Source organism: Schistocerca nitens, chromosome 3 (assembly GCF_023898315.1).
Source record: "Schistocerca nitens isolate TAMUIC-IGC-003100 chromosome 3, iqSchNite1.1, whole genome shotgun sequence".
Lineage (NCBI taxonomy): Eukaryota > Metazoa > Arthropoda > Insecta > Orthoptera > Acrididae > Schistocerca > Schistocerca nitens.
In genome coordinates, this window is record NC_064616.1 from 892011136 (window position 1) to 892031910 (window position 20775).

The 20775-nt window shown below is 40.5% G+C and overlaps 1 protein-coding gene across 5 annotated transcripts in view; it reads left to right on the forward strand.

Moving 5' to 3' along the window:
- LOC126248948 (transmembrane protein 183-like) overlaps positions 1-20775 on the forward strand; it is a 116186-nt gene that overhangs the window by 76900 nt on the left and 18511 nt on the right. For all 5 annotated transcript variants that reach the window (XR_007545565.1, XM_049950475.1, XM_049950477.1 and 2 more), the window contains 2 exons: positions 16810-16999; positions 18141-18278. Coding sequence is in view for 4 of the 5 variants with exons in the window: in XM_049950475.1 (XP_049806432.1) it covers positions 16810-16999; positions 18141-18278 (328 nt within the window). In the remaining variant the exon portion in view is untranslated. The remainder of the gene's footprint in view (positions 1-16809; positions 17000-18140; positions 18279-20775) is intronic.

Here is a 20775-nt window from a genome sequence, read left to right on the forward strand (position 1 = left end):
CCATCACCAGTTGAACATTCCATGAAGAATGAACTGGTGAACTTGAACTTAGACCACAGCCATTAAATGACAACCCAACATCTGATCAATCCAGGTGCAACCCACTCCTCCACCAGGTATAATGTTGTGCAGTAGAACATTGCTTATCATCACCAGCTAAAGAACACTATCTTCATGAAAGCTGTTGTGCTGAAGGTCACAAATGGGAAATACACCCAGGCGACCAGGCGATAGGAACATGTATTGCAAGAATAACTATCAGTGACAGAACGTAGACCTTCACATTTGTCATTTTAATAGAATGTAGTCATAAAGTTATTCTCCAATGGAACTTTTTGCAAGCATCGCAGGCAGTAATAGACTGTGAAAGATTGTTGCTGGAGATTGATGAAGCTTTTCCAACAAGCAAATATGACACACATTGCTCTGACGGTTGTTTGCCGTTGATGTCTTTATCCAACCATCATAGAGACAAATGCCAGTCATCAAATCAGTCCTCATTTAAAGGTGAAGATTTTTTCAATTGTGTAAACCTCGTAAAAGAAATCTACATTCTAGTGATGAACATAAACATTGCAGGTGGAAAAGGAGAACTTTGGATCACTAATTGTCACAAGCAGCCATAACTCATCTATCCCCAATGGTGCATGTGTAGGATCAGCCCAACCAGTCCAGGATGGACATCATCAATGAAGAATAGTACTCCACTACCACTACAGACAGTGCAGTGGAGGAAGCAACCATTAGACTGTCAATAGGATCTATCCTGGCCAAGTAATAACGTTGGCACGTGTTAGCCATTCTACACCAATTTCCAGATGTGTTCAGATCTGAAATCGAGAGAGGACAGACAAAGCTGTCCATGGTAGAGCACCATATTAACAGTTGGGATTATCCACCAGTCAGTCAGCACTTGTGTATGATATCACCAGCTGAATAACACCCAGTTTAGGAGAAAGTGGAGATGATACTGTAAGATGATGACAGTGAACCTTCAGAAAATCCTTCATGGCATTGCTGCATTGAGTACAGATGATTAAACAAAATTGTCTTAACTGTTTCTGTGCACTGAGGGCACCCTATACTGCTTGGAAGGAGGAAAGTATTTGTCAGATTTTGACAGAGAGAGAGCCTACTGACGAACTGAGTTTCATGAGGCTGACCGGTAAAAGACTGCCTTCGTAAGAGCTGACAGCCTCTAAGAGTTCACATATGCTTTCTGGACTTCGTAACGATCTAATCACTGTTTTGTGTTTGGTGGACAACATGCTTAGACAACTTAAATGGATGACTTGTCTCTGCTATCTGAATGACATTGTCATTGTTTTGAAAAACATTTTAAGAAGAAGCTATGTCAAAGTGTGTTCAGACCAAGGCATCAGTGTATGATAAGAATACTGAGACAGAGCTTCAAATTGATGCCAGTGGCTATGGGATATTAGCAGTTCTACTGCACATCCAGGAAGGTAAATTATACTTTCAGAGTACTCTGTCTGAGATTAACAATTCTATGACTGAAGTATCAGCCGATTCAAATGGCTACATGGACACGAAAGCTTCAGGAGCACATCACAGTGGTATACAGAAGCGGACAAAACACGCAAGGACGCTAGGTGTGGGTGAAATCTGAGTCATCACTGCATTAAATGACATTGCTGCTGAACAAAGAGCAGCCCCAGGACTGCTGAAAACCATAGAAGCCTTGAAGGAGGAGGAATCAGCCAAAAGAGAATTCTATTTAATGAACAGAATATTGTATAAGAGGAATTCTGATCAGGTGGGGCAGAAATGGTTGATGGGGCAGAAATGGTTGACCATCATCCTAGCTCATCTATGGCTGGATATTGTGAAGTTTTTTCACAATGCTCCAACATTTTGTCACCTACATCTACATCTACATCCATACTCCGCAAGACACCTGATGACTGTGTGTGGCGGAGGGTACCTTGAGTACCTCAATCGGTTCTCCCTTCTATTACAGTCTCGTATTGTTTGTGGAAAGAATGATTGTCGATATGCTTCTGTGTGGACTCTAATCTCTCTGATTTTATCCTCATGGTTTCTTCGCAAGATATACGTAGGCGGGAGCAATATACTGCTTGACTCTTCGGTGAAGGTATGTTCTCGAAACTTTAACAAAAGCCCGTACCGAGCTACTGAGCGTCTCTCCTGCAGAGTCTTCCACTGGAGTTTATCTATCATCTCCGTAACGCTTTCGCGATTACTAAATGATCCTGTAACAAAGTGCGCTGCTGTCCGTTGGATCTTCTCTATCTCTTCAATCAGCCCTATCTGGTACGGATCCCACACTGCTGAGCAGTATTCAAGCAGTGGGCGAACAAGCGTACTGTAACCTACTTCCTTTGTTTTCAGATTGCATTTCCTTAGGACTCTTCCAGTGAATCTGTCTGGCATCTGCTTTACCAGCGATCAACTTTATATGATCATTCCATTTTAAATCACTCCCAATGCATACTCCCAGATAATTTATGGAATTAAGTGCTTCCAGTTGCTGACCTGCTGTATTGTAGATAAATGATAAGGGATCTATCTTTCTATGTATTCGCAGCACATTACACTTGTCTACATTGAGATTCAATTGCCATTCCCTGCACCATGCGTCAATTCGCTGCAGATCCTCCTGCATTTCAGTACAAGTTTCCAATGTTACAACCTCTCGATATACCACAGCATCATCCGCAAAAAGCGTCAGTGAACTTCCGATGTCATACACAAGGTCATTTATGTATATTGTGAATAGCAACGGTCCTACGACACTCCCCTGCGGCACGCCTGAAATCACTCTTACTTTGGAAGACTTCTCTCCATTGAGAATGACATGCTGCGTTCTGTTATCTAGGAACTCCTCAATCCAATCACACAATTGGTCTGATAGTCCATATGCTCTTGCTTTGTTCATTAAATGACTGTGGGGAACTGTATCGAACGCCTTGCGGAAGTCAAGAAACACGGCATCTACCTGTGAACCCGTGCCTATGGCCCTCAGTGTGTCGTGCACGAATAGCGCGAGCTGGGTTTCACACGACCGTCTTTTTCGAAACCCATGCTGATTCCTGGGTTTCGTACAGACTCTAGACATAGGTAAAAGCATGTATCGCTGACTAGGTCTTCATAAATCCGTGAGGTACTATCTGAGGCACTGTAAAGAATGCCAGTGGTGGAAGCACGTATCACAGTTACCTCAGGGTCATTTGATACCAATTCCGCCTGCAGCAGCGCCATTCCAGGACATGGTATAGACCTTTCGGGAGGTTCCTGGAGTAGACAAATGGAACTGGTAGATAATGGTCTGCACTGCTTTCTCACCCACTACACTTAACCAAAATTGTGCTGACTGCTGAAGCTCCAGAAATTGAGAAGTTCCTTGAAGACATAATTGTGAAAGATGGAGAACCTTGTGTGATGATCTTTGACCATGAAAACATTCTCCAATCAAGGCTGTTACCAGAGGTAATATCGTGTTGTGATATAACCTATAGGATGACAACTGCTTACCAGCCACAGATGAATGCCGTCACAGAATACTTTAACCCTTTAACTGTGGTTGACTTCTGTGCAAGTCCACTGTAATTGGGCCTTGCATATAGTGGACTGCTGTAGAAGTCTGTTGGGAGACAGATGTTCCCTCCAGTGGACTGCTGTAGTAGTCTGGCCTATTGTGCATGTTTACCATTTTGCTAAGTTAGTTTTATTGAAAGAACATCCATTGTGATATCTAATGGGCTTACTGGAACATTTATTGCCACTAAATTTCATGGGAATTCACTTTGCATTGTATTACCAGCAAAGCAGATACTACGTGAATTTCCCTGTTTTGCTATGTATCATGAAGCGAAAAACATATTCCCTGGTGATGATACATAAGATAACTTCATGTGTCTAAATATTAAGCCTGTATTTTTGTATGAATTCGAAACATAAGCAGCAGACATTGTATTTTTGTATTCTCAAATAATACATAATTATGCAAACAATGTGTGTAAAGTTATTGCAGAAACTGAGTTTGTTTATAAAGTGCAAATTCATGACTAGCGTAAATAATATACCTATTGTTTGTTTGAAATGGAAACAAAAAGAAAAAAGTTCATTTTTGCAAGTGGCGAGATTTCTTATGCAGTGCTTTGTACAATTTGAAAAATGTGTTATCTGATGCTGATGATAAAGCGTGGGTGTTAATAATGTAATTGTTGATAGTTTTCAAATGGAAGCATGAAATTAAGCACAATAATAACATTTACTTACACAGTATGCTTGGTTTCCCAGCAGAACTGAGTGTCATTTTAGTACTGTGTTTTAATCTTTCTACAGCACCAATGTGAATACAAAAAAAAAAAAAAACTTTGTGTTCTGCCTTACGGCAGGTCTTGTTGTGGGGGAAGCCTCGTCAGAGAGGTCCACCACATGAGTGTCTAGGGAAGTGATTTCAGTGGAGGTTTCCCGTTGCCTTCCACTGATGATGATGAAATGATGATGAGGACAACACAATGCCCAGTTCCTGAGCGGAGAAAATCTCAGACCCAGCCAGGAATCGAACCTGGGTCCCTTGGCATGACAGATCACTGCACTGACCACTCAGCTATCGGGGTGGACAACATGAATACAAAAGGGAAAAAGAAAACCTTTGAATGCTGCTATAAACGAGTGCTTACAATGGTGAACATAAAATGTAATGTAAGTAAAAGATGTCACCAACACAAAATACCTAACAACTAGCAAACAGTTAAGATATCAGCGATTAATGCAGTCATAACTGGAAAAATCAAATTGGGCTGCACACGTCTCTGTAAACCATTCAGAGAAACCAAGTGGTCAACCATGTCTGCCATCCACAGTGTTGCTCACTACTGTCTTGGTACCCATCGTTAAAAGGCTTATAAGACATAAGCAGATATGCTCTTAATGTGTGTTGATGTTGAACACAGAGATTGGCATACAATACTCTCTGTATTGTTACATTCACATACAACACAACGAAGGAAGACTTTCAGGCTTCACACAGTTCTTTCTGCCCTATGGTCATGAGGCCAAAACAACAGCGAATACAGTGTTCCTATTTCAAGTGGATTATACTCAGGAAGACAGCAGGAAACGCATCACCAGGACCAAAGAAGCAAGTCAGTTGGGTCGCACACTGTCCCAGGAGGAGGACAGAGAGCCTATAGCTCCAGGCGTAGGCCAGTGGGACACAGCCCGGGTGACTTGGTATGGATTTTTATGCTTTTGTGGAAAGTGAGACTATTGGAAAAGGTACTAAAATTTTACTTTGGATCGTATCGTATACTTTGTCACTTGTCGGACTTCATGTACGAAGTTGAGGATTGTGACTAATCGTCAACATGATGTTTGAAGCCCCACTACAGTCATTAGGTGCAAATCTATGGTGTAGGTTTCTCATTCAAGGAAACTGAAGGACTGCTTAATGATCGCGAAGTTTCGCCTTTGATGTCCATCAAAGTGAAGAGGAGTCTCCAGTGCTGCCATACAGAGGACCACTGAAAAGGCTTAGCTCTAAAATGTAGTTTGCTCCAGTGTGAACTTATGAAACAGCAGGTTGCTGTTTCTCCAAGAGAGGGAGCAATGCTGTGAGTTGTGCAGCATGCAGTGTGAAGTAGTGTTTAGCATCAATGGCTGGCATGCAGCGGGTCACCAGTTCAAATCCAATCACCAGCGTCTATTTGTTATTTTCATTTCTAGAAGATTCTCAAAATTACCTCTCTCTCTCTCTCTCTCTCTCTCTCTGTCTCTCTGTTAGCGTTATGTGCAATTTGGGGCCTATCTTTGATGATTTTGTTCACATCATCAGTTTTCTGCAGTGATAACAGGTCCTTTGCATTTCCATTTTGTGTGATCCATTGCTTCCTTGCTGTATCTGCTGCCATCCATCACATCAACCAGGATCTGAAATCTCTTCCTCCCTCACATACGCTTTCCTTCCACATACCCTTCTAAGGCTGTTTCTAGAAGCCCTTCCATCTTTCTTAATATATGTCCAGTCCAGTTTCATTTTCTTCTTTTTATTATATCGTGTAATTGTCCTTGCTCTCCCATTATTCTCAGGACCTCTTTTCATTTTCATTTTTTCACTCCATCCATCCGACTTTTACTTTCCATCCTTCACACATGTGCACATTTCTGCACCGTACAGTAGGACACTCCATACACAACATTTTATTATCTTTTTCCTTATGTCTTTGCCCATATTTCTGCAGAAAACTCTCCTTTTCTTATAAAATGTCTCTTTTTCTTTATTGCTATTCTGATTTTAATTTCTATGTTGCTCTTCCAGTCGGTTTTTATCCTGCTTCTGAGGTATTTAAAACTTTGCACATGTTCTAATACCACTCCATTCAGCATTATCTTTACCTTTTTATTTCCTCCTAATGCCATTACTTTTGTTTTCTTTATATTGATTTTCATTCCATAAATCTTTCCTTTAGCTTCAGTAGTATGCACTATATCATGTAATTCTTTTTCACCTGTTGCAAGAAGGACCATATCATGTGCAAACCTCGAACACCGTATTCTTCTTCCTCCAACTTTTACCCCCTTGACATATAGTGAACAGTGATCAGTCATATTTTCTAAGTAAAGATTGAAAAGGGTAGGAGACAGACAGTAGCCTTGTCGTACTCGTTTTCCTAGTTCTATCTTCTTGGTACTTTCTCCTCTCACTTTCAGTGACACTTTTTGATTTAATTGTAATGAGTCTTTGTCATCTGGTTTTCCAGTCCACTCTCTCTTCTCTCATTATAGTCGCAAGCTTATTCCAAGTCATATTATCAAAAGCCTTTTCCAGGACTATGAAATATGTATATAGGTCTCTTCCCTTTTTAATAAACCGCTCTCCCAAAATTCGCAAGACTCCTATTGCATCTCTTGTGTTTGTATTTTGTCTAAAACCAAATTTCTCTTCATCCATGTTCTCCTCCTTAACTTTGTCAACCTTTTATTGATTATTCTTAATGAAACTTTGGTTACCTGTAGAATTAGGCTAATTGTCCTATGCCTACTGATTTTCTTGGCCCATTGTTTCTTTGGTATTGGAACTGTGATGATGCCAGCATTTGTACATTTACATTACACTTCACACAAACTATGGAAGTGTACACAGACATATAACTCTAAGAGATGCTTCCATGTCTGCAACAACCAGCCCCCATATAAAACTTAAGTGTGTTCAGTGATAGGGGCAAAAATGCCTCTGTTAAAGGAACTCCTTATCTTGCTGTACAGTTTTAGTGATTTAATTTCAAAAGTTATGTTGGTGGAAGAACAGAACATGAACATCTTCGCAGACAATGAATCCCTATGCTCCTGTGTTTGGGATAGTAGCAGCAGTTGCTATGACTCGAGAGCACCTACATCGACTAAAGGATCATGTCACTCCTAGGCCTCACCACTGTTAAAAGTACAACATAACACTGCACAACATACTGCCACTATGCCAGGGCCACTGGTTGCTTTCAAAGGCTGTTGGCTGGCTCCTAATCTGTGTGCTTCTGCAAAGAGAATTTGAAGGATTGCTGGCTATGGGGGTTATCAAATGTTCTGACAGTCCTTGGGTGTCTCCCCTAAATCTAGTTTGAAAGAAAGACAGTGTGTGGCATCTGTGTGGGGACTATTGCGCCCTAAATGCACACACCAAACCAAATCACTATCCTGTCCCCCACTGTCATAATTTTACAGCTGCTCTGACACACTCTGTAATATTTAGTATTAGTAACTTCCAAAAGACATATCATTAAATTCCAGTGGAACCAGTCGACGTGCAAAAGATGGCAGTAATCATGCCTTTTGACCTCTCTGAATATGTACAGATGTCATTTATACTTGAGAATGCCACAAAACATGGCAATGTTTCATCGATGAGGTCTTTTGTGGCTCTTATTTCTGCTTTGCGTATCTAGACAAAGTGTTGATTTTTTTATGTATCTGATATCGAGCACAAAATTCACCTGTGGGCTAGTTTTGAAAGACTGTCTGATTATGGAGTTAAGATAAACAGTGACAAGTGTGTGCTTCACAAGCAGGGAGTGGACTTTCTGGGACACTAAGTGACTTTTGAAGGCATTAAGCCCTTACAATCTTAGGTGGACTTGCTTCAATTAACTCCCCTTCCTGAAACGTATCAGCAGTTTTGCTGTTTCTTAGGCATGATTAATTTCTTCATGCACTACTTGCCACATGCAGGGACAGTCCAGGTACTGCTCACAGCACTTACCGGCATCACTTTGTGGGGAAAATGCTGTGTGTGCACAACTGAAATGTTGTCTGCTTTTCACAAAGTCAAGTTCTCCTTGTGAGAGGGAGTACTTCTTGCTCACCCTCTGCTTCCAGCACCACTGGCTGTGGTCATCCATAAGTCATCAGATGCTCAGAGTAAATGAAATGACTATGGCCACAAACTGTTAGTGGTGTACAAATCAATTAGATGTTTGTGACCACAAGTTGAGACATGCCAGTTCACTGTCTTTACAGACCATAGATCTGTTTCTTTGGTGTTTTAACAACTGTTGCAATTCCTTCTCTCCTCGGATATTCTGCCATTTGGAATTTGTCGCACAACTCCACATTGATTTCAATCACCTGCGAGGAAATGACAATATGGTTACTGACTATTTCTCAAGAATCAACGTGCTCTCTGCAAGAAGGATCTAACCCAGCTAGCCGTGATACTGGAAACAGATGAGGACCGACATGAGTTCATTATGAAACAAACTACACGAATGCAAGTGAAATAATTACCTATGGGCAGTTTCCTTGTCTGGCATGATGTTTCTCAGAGCTGATCCTGACATTTATGTTCTAGCAAACAGGTTTTTGATGCAATTCATGACCTCGCACATTGTGGAGCCAGTACAACTATTTGGGTTGTAATGGACAGATATCTTTGGCGTGTAATATGGCATGCGAGCCATGACAATGCCTAGAATATCAATAATATAAAAACAAATCTTTTGTGTACCGTACTTTGTACACTCACGATATTTTACCCAACCCTTAAATTCTAACATGCTTCAGTCAACATTTCATGCATGACTTTGCCAAGGTAAAATGTCTTCTCTGACAACTGCAAGGTACCTTTGGTATGCCTCTGTATGCTGCTACAAAAATCTCATCAAATATTGATCCGTGTCTACTTTTCACCTTTCACGCTAGATTTATTACACTGAACGCTTTGCATGGTAATATGGTAAAACATGGATCCATTACAATACATTACAGTTTAATACCGGGTGATCAAAAAGTCAGTATAAATTTGAAAACTGAATAAATCATGGAATAATGTAGATAGAGAGGTACAAATTGACACACATGCTTGGAATGATATCGGGTTTTATTAGAACCAAAAAATACAAAAGTTCAAAAAATGTCAGACAGATGGAGCTTCATCTGATCAGAATAGCAATAGTTAGCATAACAAAGTAAGACAAAGCAAAGATGATGGATGATCTTTACAGGAAATGCTCAATATGTCCACCACCATTCCTCAACAATAGCTGTAGTCGAGGAATAATGTTGTGAACAGCACTGTAAAGCATGTCTGGAGTTATGGTGAGGCACTGGCGTCGGATGTTGTCTTTCAGCATCCCTAGAGATGTCGGTCGATCACGATACACTTGTGACTTCAGGTAACCCCAAAGCCAATAATCGCACGGACTGAGGTCTGGGGACCTGGGAGGCCAAGCGTGACGAAAGTGGCGGCTGAGCACACAATAATCACCAAACGACGCATGCAAGAGATCTTTCACACGCCATCTGTCGGACATTTTGTGAACTTTGTTTTTTTTTTATTCTAATAAAACCCCATGTCATTCCAAGCATGTGCATCAATTTTTACCTCTCTATCTACATTATTCTGTGGTTTATTAAGTTTTCAAATTTATACTGACTTTTTGATCACCCTGTATATACAACAAACAAACAAAAATTGAAAGATGCAGAAATGGCAATACACTTGCATGAGCTGCCTGATACTCCCGCTCTACTGGATGTATCATACTGTTGAATGCAGGCGGCTCCTCTCCGCCTTGTGCTACGCGTTGCAACAGCGCACAGAACACAGGCGTGCGCACACACACATGCAACCGTCATATCATCTCTCCACATTCACACCAAGTGTCCCAAGCCTCAGGTACAAAAAATGTCTGTCTATGGTAAACACAGTAAATAAGTACTAATTACTACAACTGAAAATCTATTCAATTAGTGATTATCTCAGCTAATTTACTACCACTTTCCTCCAGCATTGAGTAAAAAGACCTTGAAAGTGCTGTCACTTCTGACCCAGAATGTAGGCATGCTGTTGTCTTAATTCCTACCATGGTTATTTCAATGGGGGGACACAGATTGTCCACTTTCTGGCAACTCTGGGTCATCACAGTACTCATCAGTGTCATCTTGTGTTTGTGATTGCCAGTACCGCACATTGAGTATGTGATGGCCCTTCTCTACTGTGGCGTCCTCTGCGATATCTCATTTTCTCTGATAATGCAATTGTGTAATATCACATTCGTCTGTGTGAGGTGGGTCAGAGGTGGTGAACCTCCATTCACATGGTCTCTCCCATTGTGCGATGCTTGCACACAGTTCACATAGCATCTGTGGTTTGGCATTTCGTTCCTGCCTTGTTCTCCATGGTGTGGACCATGATGTCTATATCGCTCTCACCTTTTCCCCTCTTCTCTCCTTTGTCTGTTGTTGCACCAATTCTGCCTGTCATTGCAATGTACAAACTCTTGCGGCCCCCCATTTTCTGTCCTAATTGCATTTTCACTTGCCGTCCTTTGCTTCTCCTGCTCTTCGAAGTCGTCCAAGGACCTTAAAGTATCGAGGAACTGCTCTCTTGAGAGTGCCTCGATGAGCGCACGTTGTACACGAGCAGGAAAATGTGAGTGCATCGCGCTGCACCAGTACTCATCTGACATTTTGTCATCCAAGTATCTCACCAGAATGACAGTGAGCAGCATATGTTGCCATGGATTGGCGTGACTTTGGCGCGTAGTGTCCTTGATATATACTCATCTTTGCACTCGCCTGTGTGGCCAGGATCCAGTACGTTGCCAGAACTTAGTGCAGAAATCCTTGTAACTACTGTTCTCGCAAATTGTAATGTCAAACCAGGCAGCCTCCTCCTGATCAAGCATCTGGTGTGCATCGAGTAAAGCATTACATTGTGCCAGTCCTTTTGCATGCAGATACTCATCTAAATTCTTTAGGTATGCCTTTGGGTGAGTACTGCACATTTGGCCAAACTTGGGCAGTCATATGTCCACCCCCCGCGTCAGGAATGCGACCTGCAAATTTGTCAGTGTGACCTGCATTACAAGGACATTACCTTGTCGCATTGCAGACACTTCTTGCCCGAGGACTGACACTCGTGTTTGTGTTTCCTTGGATGATTTACTTTCCTCGTCTACACACACAGACATATGTCATCTTCACATTTACCCACATTTCTAAGCTGCCAACCTTCGTTTCACTTTCTTTACTTGCCTCGTCCAGGCTCTTGGTGACCTCCATCTGTATCATTCCGGTTTTGGTCTCTAATTTGTGCCTAACTTCAGCAATCTGCCGATAGTTTTTGATTGCAAAAATTTAGTTCAGTTTCCAGTCTTTCAACCCATGTTTTATGCTGCTACCTTATGGCTGTTAACTGTGATGTGTGGTTTTCTAATATTACGAGAATTCGATCTAGTGGACTCTCACTTTGTGTATCCCCCATAAACATGCCTTGTGTTTTCTTGCTTGCCCCCGAACTTTCCTCAACTTGCTTAACTGTTTCCATATTTATCAGTCTCCCGCACCCCACTTGCACAGAAAAAACTAAACTAAAAACTAAAATGTCTCCACAGAACGAACAGATACAGTACAGCGCTAATGGCAGTGCTGGTAACAGCAAACAGAATGATTGAAATTGTGTAACAGAATATTTACAACAACAAACTACACATTCTAAAACTACATAAAAATATGAGGAGGCTGTGGGAACTAAAGTGGACTACACTAGCTACTGCTGTATCTACTTTACATGTTCATTTGCAATGCACTTAGCACGCAAACCTGGCATCTCACACGAGTTTAACATATGCTAATAATGGAATGGGAATTCTTCCTGAGTCGTGCCTTGAAACTTAGAAGTTCTCACATTAACAACAATGTGAGAATGAAGTCCAATCGAAGCCCCACATTGGGCACCAAAATGTTGTGATCTCAAGAAATTATTTTCTGACATCAGATACCATGAAAATTACCGATCAGGTCACCCCACGTTGTGCGCCAAAAATGTAGTGAACTGAGATTTTTTTCTTTTTGCTGTCAAATGTGAAATGATGAGCAGAGAACTGATGAGAATCCCCCCATTAGGAGCCCATAATTAATTGATATCAACAGTTACATGAAATCAAACACACAGGGTAAAAAATTAAGGAGTCTGATCATAACATGAAAGAGATGTATTTATTTTCGTGCTGTTTACCCAAACCAAAACAAAATTATAAATCTCGGCATGTCGCCTCGGGACTGTGTGGCATGAGTCGGCTGCCCTCATCAGCAATCGCGGCTTTGCAGCAGGGCCCAGGTACAATCTCCATGTTGTCTGACTGTCGTCAGTCCCGTGGCTGAAGCTGTGCCACCAAGGTGTCAGAAGGCGGATGTTGGCGATAGTGGAAGAGTGCCCACATCCTCTCACTTCCACGGTGTCTCCACGACTTCCCTTGCTTCTCCTCCATCTCTCAGTAAGCTCCTCTTCGAAATAGTCTTCCTTTTGGCATTGTAATGGCAGTCAAAATTTTCAGTGCATCCCAATGACAGATCGCCACTTCATAGCCATGCCTCCCCGTGCGGCATGAAAATTTCCTATCTGGCATGTGCCTCGTGAATCGGCATCTTTCTCACGATTTTACATTTTACAGTGTTTTCCTACATTCTGAGGCTGTTGGGAGAGCAGCTACACAACACTGCTCTCTCTGCATGAGGCCTGTACACACTCATGTTTGGGCTTCGTCTCAAAATCTGCCAGCATCTGTGATTTATAAGGAATGTCCTTACTGTTGAGAAAAACATCATCTTAGAACACTGACACTTTCATGTGCCTCCGTGCATCATATCCCCGCACTTTGTGTATGTTCCTCCATGTGGCCATGGGGTGCTGGAATTGTCGGCACATTCATGCTTTCTAAGGCAGGTAAAATGACTGTAGCTAGGGCCAGAAGAACTAACTAAATGGTTTATATCTAAAAACAAAGATGATGTGACTTACCAAATGAAAGCGCTGGCACGTCGATAGACACACAAACAAACACAAACATACACACAAAATTCAAGCTTTCGCAACAAACTGTTGCCTCATCAGGAAAGAGGGAAGGAGAGGGAAAGACGAAAGGATGTGGGTTTTAAGCGAGAGGGTAAGAAGTCATTCCAATCCCGGGAGCGGAAAGACTTACCTTAGGGGGAAAAAAGGACGGGTATACACTCGCGCGCGCACACACACACATATCCATCCACACATATACAGACACAAGCAGACGGTCTTTAAATATGTCTGCTTGTGTCTGTATATTAGTAAGTTCTCTATTAATATCTGCACCTGGTAATGTGTGCACTTTCTAGATTCCATTTCTGTACCTTTCTTCCTCCAGTATAAAATTGATTTGGTTTCCATATCCAGCCCATGGTAATTTCCAAGTGTAGGTCATCCTCTTATGATTTTTGAACTGTATGTTTTCCACCACCAGTTGTCTTTCCCTGCAGAAGTCAATGAGCCTTTCACCTCTGTTATTCCTCCTTCCAAGGTTGTGACTGCCTACTATGATTCCCACCTTCCCTACTTTCAAAATGACATTCCAGCCACCGGTTACTATTTTGCATCATCCTTGATTATAATCCACTATTTTCTCTGTGGTGTTATGTTTCCTCTAATATTTGGTCATCATGTTCTGAAGTTGCCATATACACCTAGATAATCAATATATCTTTTTTCACACCATTCATCCTTACACCAATAACATTGTTACTTGCGTAGTCTACCATAACATCTTACCTCAGCAATTACCACCCTGTTCATATTCTTCTTTTCCATCTCTATTTTACTTTTCTTCCTGCTTGTAACAGTGTTCTGAAATTCTGGGTACCAATCCTTGTTTTGATATTGTACCTCACTTCAAGTTGTCGAGTTGTCATTGTGTCTAACCCCCCTCCCCCTCTTCCAGAGATATGAGTGGGGGCTATTTTACCTCTGGATATTGATGTAAGATGAGAGGAAGCCATATTTTGAATATTGAATTTGAAACTGCATTATGCGGGGAAAATAATCAGTGGTGGTATCTGCTGCCTTTTGCAGTTCTGGAGGCCGCCTCTAAGGTTGCAGTCACAGTGGCACCCATATTAGTGGATTCTGCTGACAACCGACATTGGCCCAAAATGGCTGATTGCCCCCCCCCCCCTCTCAGATCTGTACACAAATACATACAGTCACAATATAGCCAAGATCATCACCTGAACATACAGACTTTGGACAACAATCGATGAAATTCGAATCGGGTTGTTTTCTTCGGTCATTTCAGCCAAAACAATAAATATGGACTGTGAAGAACTGATAAGTCTGATCAAAGGAGGAGATTGTGGCATCATGAGGATGAAAGATATCGGGATATAGTTCAGAATGCATATGCTGAAATCGTTGGTTTATTGAAAACCAACAGTAGGCAAAATCTTGATTGGATATTTAACTGTAAATTATAACTTCAAGAAATAATTTGTTCAAGTGAGAATGGATGCTTAAAGTTACTATTGTGGATCTTTGTTTTTGAGATGTGGTAGGTTGACATTAGCTGTCTACAAATTGTTACTACTGCTTACTGTCATTTTTATGCTAGAAATGTATTGCAGTTACATGAAGTGGTTTGCAAGTGTGGTGTTTGTCTTTAATATGTATACTGAATGACAAATGAGTCATTGGTGGTAAACTGATGCACAACTTCAGATAAATTCTGGAAAATAATGTGTTTGTAATCTTGCTTTTCAAGGTCACCATGAATCATGTCAAGTATGTTACAGAAAGTTTCTCCCCTCACCTCACATACTCGTAAAACTTTTATGTTAATTCCAATAACTGAGGACAGAGGTTGCGGTACTGGCCACATTCTTTTGGGGACATGTGTAGCTCTCACATCCATTCAGCATCTTCTTAATAGCAAAATTTGCGGTGCAGCACTCCTTTCGAAGCACAGGGGCAACGTGGTATCCATCTCACTGTAGGACGTTGAAAGCTAACCTACTTCTACATAGAATAGATTCTAACCTAATCTAACCTTCTTGACCCTGCCCCACCTCCCCGTGACCATGCTCTGTCAGGTGATGCTATCAGACGACATCTAGTGACAGTGAATGCAGCCTAACATGGGATACAGATGGCTTATGTAGCCCCTCGCTCTGAGTCAGATGCTGCATTGCCTGTTGGTCCGTGGGAGGTATTTCATTTCCCTCCTACCACACACTCATTCATCTATCCACAATCTAGAGATGCACCCTCTAGGGGTTGCAGGCTCCCCCAAGGGGAGGATTTTATTGTATGCTGTTAAAGAAATTTTCTCTTGCCTTGCTTGTTTTCCCTGTTGCTTTTTTTTTTTATGATGACCAGTTGTGATGGTGCAGTGGTAAGGCACAGGACTTGCATTTGTGAGTGATTGAAGTCCCATTCTAGCCATCCAGATTTATGTTTTCCCTCGTTTTTCTAAAGTGCTTGAGGCAGATGCTGGGATAATTGCGTTGAAAAGAACACAGTTGATATCCTTTCCCTCTTTTTCCAGATCTGAGCTTGAGCTCCACCCCTAATGACCATGTTGCTTATGTCACATTAAATGCTTATCTTCCTTCCTTTTAGGCTAACAGTATTCAAAGTAGCATATGACTTTTCTGCAGAAAACATTATATTTTTCATTTGTGCCAGGAGTGTGTATCTTTTCAGTAGGTATTTATTACTCTTGCAGTACTCCAAATCCTTTTAATATCTAGCAGGTATCATGATGTTAAATGCCGGCCATTGAGTATTGTTATCTGAAAAACCATTCCCTGTTGATTTTTTATTATGATTTTGCCATTGCAGATGAGTGTAAAAATGTTGTCATTAGCTGTGCTGCTGGCTCCCATAACTCTGATTTCAAATTGTACAAGTGGTGTTACATGTATTTTGGTGTATGAACTGACAAGACTCTGGTATGGACTATCCATGCTTGTGAAATTTTAATTTTAACGTAGTATTATGACATACTGTTCAGTATTTAAAAAGCAGAGCAGAGAGCCTCAAAATTACCAACAAGAATACTTCATGTTGTGGTGATTTAACTTTCTGTGAATTTCTACTTTTATAACACAACCTTCAACATGCTGATCACTACAGAACCTAAGAATATCAATATTATAATGATTATAACTACCTACCATATGGAGTTGCTGACATTACCTAAATGATAACTTCCTTATATTAAGTAATTCAGCATCCCTGTTATACTCATAACTCTGTCACAAACAGCATTGTATTTGTTTCCAATGATAATTGCCTGTCATTTCCTCAGAAAAGTTGTTTCCTTACTACCTGTATAAGAATTATATTTTTATGTTTTCCTTTTTATAACTAAATGACTTATTGTGTTGCCAAGACACTGATGCTGCTGTTATAGAAAATTACAGATTTTTTTCTCTGCAGTCATAATCTAGATGCATATTCTGAAACATTATGTTAAGATTCACATTGAACTCATGTTATCGGTGGTGTTCATATGTTGACAGGTTTTATAGGTCAGATATTCCCTTGCCACCATATCTGCAGCCTGCAGCAATGACTCGGCGACATGGATTGAGAGCCAGAGTGATTCGTGCATTGTATTTTTTGTATATGCCCATGACTCGCAGGCTTCAGGATCCTACTCTCTCTGAGTCGAGGATTATAGACAAAATGTGTGTACAGCAGTGCCACAAGGTAATATTTTTAAAATATTGTAAAATTACTTTTTCAATGGAGTTTTGGTGAAGGGCTGTCACCACCACCGTGCAATTTGTAATTTAATATGTTTGTCTACTATCTGGAAATGATATGTTGGAACATAACTCAAATTGTTTCTGTTGGTAATTATGTGCTGTCTTTATTTCATATATAATGCAGCATAATTAATTACACTATTCAGTTCAGTCTGATGCTGTAACCTTCAGCGTCACTTGCCTGCACTACATTTTAAAAACCTCTGTCTACATGACATCTTAAAGTGGTCCAATTCAACCTAAAATTATCTAGCTCAGTAAAAACATTCATTCCAGTCACAACTGTTGTTAGGTTTTTTGCACATCTAAAATGATTTTAGCTCTGATATACTTTGCAAATGCTGCCCCACTCGGAACATTGTAAAAATTCGTCACTTATTGAGTGAATGCTCACTTTAAGGAACAGTTAAATTTGGCATCTCTAGTAACAAACTTAGTGCACATTAAATACTTGTGGCTTTAGCAGCTCATTCACACTAGTCATCTGGTACCTTCCTTCTGAATTTTATGGATACAATTTCATGCAGCTTTTGTTGAATTTCTGTATGCCAGCTCCCTTTTAATGTGCACAAGCATTACCAGTGATACCTCTCACAGCTGCCTCCCACCATTATATTGTTTTCCTTACCTGTGCACTCATATTTGTTTATACTTTCTTCCATTTCATCATGTATTTTTGCAATAAATTCCCCTTTATTAAAAAAAGTTGATGTTTTCTGAAAGTTCATGTGTACAGTTTATTACATTACCAATTATACTTAAGCCAACCCTAGGTTTTTTGTTACTCTGTTATTATTGTAGGTCTGAATTTCCTCTTTCATTGGCATTTTGTAATTAAATTAAGAAAAACATGGCTGAATGTCAAATACAAAGTTAATGTTGGGTGCGTTTTCTTGTATCACTATAATTTTCATAAAGTTAATGTGACTGATTTTTCCTCTCTTCCCATTCCTCGATGTTTCACGGCACTCGGTACCAACACACAACACAATTTTTGGAAGTTCTTTCTGTATATGGAAGTGTGTCAACAATAGGTTTATCTTTGCAGCAATAAAATAACATTTGCATGTTTTATTTTGCAGTATCATTTTGCAATTGGGTGTTCTACATTCATTTTCAAGTTTCAAGATGTGAAGCATATACCCGTACGAGGACAAGAACCTGTCGAAAAGGAAGATGATATTTATGCAAATAGTGATGAGGGAGCCATAACATTAAAGGTAAAAATTCTAGCACTAAGTAGTAGCTTTTTATTTGGTTATCTTGATAAGTGTTGTTTGTATCGTTACTTTCTATGGTAAGCTCAAAATCATTATCTTTTCCTTTTTAACTTTTTTGTTGTAGTCTTAGTATTAATAAAGCTATGTGTGTTCAAGGTTTTCCATGAATATAGAAGTGCAAAAACACTTGCAGTGCCACTATGAAGCACACAACAGCACTTTTTGTGTGTGGGAGTTTGGAATTTTTGTAGTCTTATTAGCAGCTTCTTTGTAGTCCCACTCTTAAGATACCCACAACACATGCTAACAGCTGAATGTAGCAAATCGTGAACCTCTGGGAGAGTTGGACCTTGAGTGTTGACGGCTATTCCAACACAGTTATGATCAGGCCACAAGTCTCAATTTGATGTAATTTTAATACACCTCAAAGGTTTGTTCTAGTAAACACCACAACCTATCAGTGATTCACGTAGGACCTCTCAGTGTGTTGCTATATTTTTACGATTAGCTGTAGAAGTTCCTTGTTAGACTTTCTAATTTGATTGACTGGTTGACGCTACAATTTCTTCAATGAATGGTGGTAGGTATTTTCTTTCTCATACTAAGGCATTTACCATCAGTACACACTTTCGCTATTCAGGAAAGAACGAAAAGATTCCTGCTCCTCTAATGAACCATGGGTGCCATTGGTGGTGAGGCTTGTGTGCCTCAGTGATACAGATAGCCTTACTGTAGATGTAACTGCAATGGAGGAGTATCTGTTGAGAGGCCAGACAAACATGTGGTTCCTGAAGAGGGGCAGCAGTCTTTTCAGTTAGTGCTGGGGCAATAGTCTGGATGATTGACTGATCTTGTAACATCAACCAAAGTGGCCTTATTGTGCTGGTACTGCAAATGGCTGAAAGCAAGGAGAAACTATAGCCATAATTTTTTCCTGAGGGCATCCAGCTCTGCTGTATGGTTAAATGATGGTGACATCCTCTTGAGAAGGAGGCTGTCATTATCAAGATAGAGAAAACTGGCATTCTATGGATTGGAGCATTTAATGTCAGATCCATTAATTTGGTAGGTAGGTTAGGAAATTTAAAAAGGGAAATGGATAAGTTAAAGTTAGATATAGTGGGAATTAGTGAAGTTAGGTGGCAGGAGGATCAGGACTTCTGGTCAGGTGAATACAGGGTTATAAATATAAAATCAAATGAGGGTAATGCAGGAGTAGCTTTAATAATGAATAAAAATAAAAGTGTGGATAAGCTAATATAAACAGCATAGTGAAAGCATTATTGTAGGAAAGATACACGAAGCCCACACCCAACACAGTAGTAATACAGGGTGATTCAAAAAGAATACCACAACTTTAAAAATGTGTATTTAATGAAAGAAACATAATATAACCTTCTGTTATACATCATTACAAAGAGTATTTAAAAAGGTTTTTTTTTTCACTCAAAAACAAGTTCAGAGATGTTCAATATGGCCCCCTCCAGACACACGAGCAATATCAACCCGATACTCCAACTCGTTCCACACTCTCTGTAGCATATCAGGCGTAACAGTTTGGATAGCTGCTGTTATTTCTCGTTTCAAATCATCAATGGTGGCTGGGAGAGGTGGCCAAAACACCATATCCTTAACATACCCCCATAAGAAAAAATCGCAGGGGGTAAGATCAGGGCCTCTTGGAGGCCAGTGATGAAGTGCTCTGTCACGGGCTGCCTGGCGGCCGATCCATCGCCTCGGGTAGTTGACGTTCAGGTTTCATAACTAACCTTTTTCGTAGGACTCTCCATACAGTTGATTGTGGAATTTGCAGCTCTCTGCTAGCTCTGCGAGTCGATTTTCCTGGGCTGCGAACAAATGCTTGCTGGATGCGTGCTACATTTTCATCACTCGTTCTCGGCCGTCCAGAACTTTTCCCTTTGCACAAACACCCATTCTCTGTAAACTGTTTATACCAACGTTTAATACACCACCTATCAGAAGGTTTAACACCGTACTTCGTTCGAAATGCACGCTGAACAACTGTCGTCGATTCACTTCTGCCGTACTCAATAACACAAAAAGCTTTCTGTTGAGCGGTCGCCATCTTAGCATCAACTGACGCTGACGCCTAGTCAACAGCGCCTCAAGCGAACAAATGTACAACTAAATGAAACTTTATAGCTCCCTTAATTCGCCGACAGATAGTGCTTAGCTCTGCCTTTTGTCGTTGCAGAGTTTTAAATTCCTAAAGTTGTGGTATTCTTTTTGAATCACCCTGTATTTTGTTCCATCTAGATCCGCAGATGAAGAAGAGATTGACATATGTATGGAGAAATAAAAGAAATTATTCAGATAGTTAAGAGAGATGAAAATTTAAGTCATGAGGGACTGGAATTCAATAGTAGGAAAAGGACAAGAAGGGAAAATAATAAGTGAATATGGTCTGGGGGGAATGAGTGAAAGAGGCGCCTTGTAGAATTTTGCACAGAGCATAATTTAATCATAGCCAGCACTT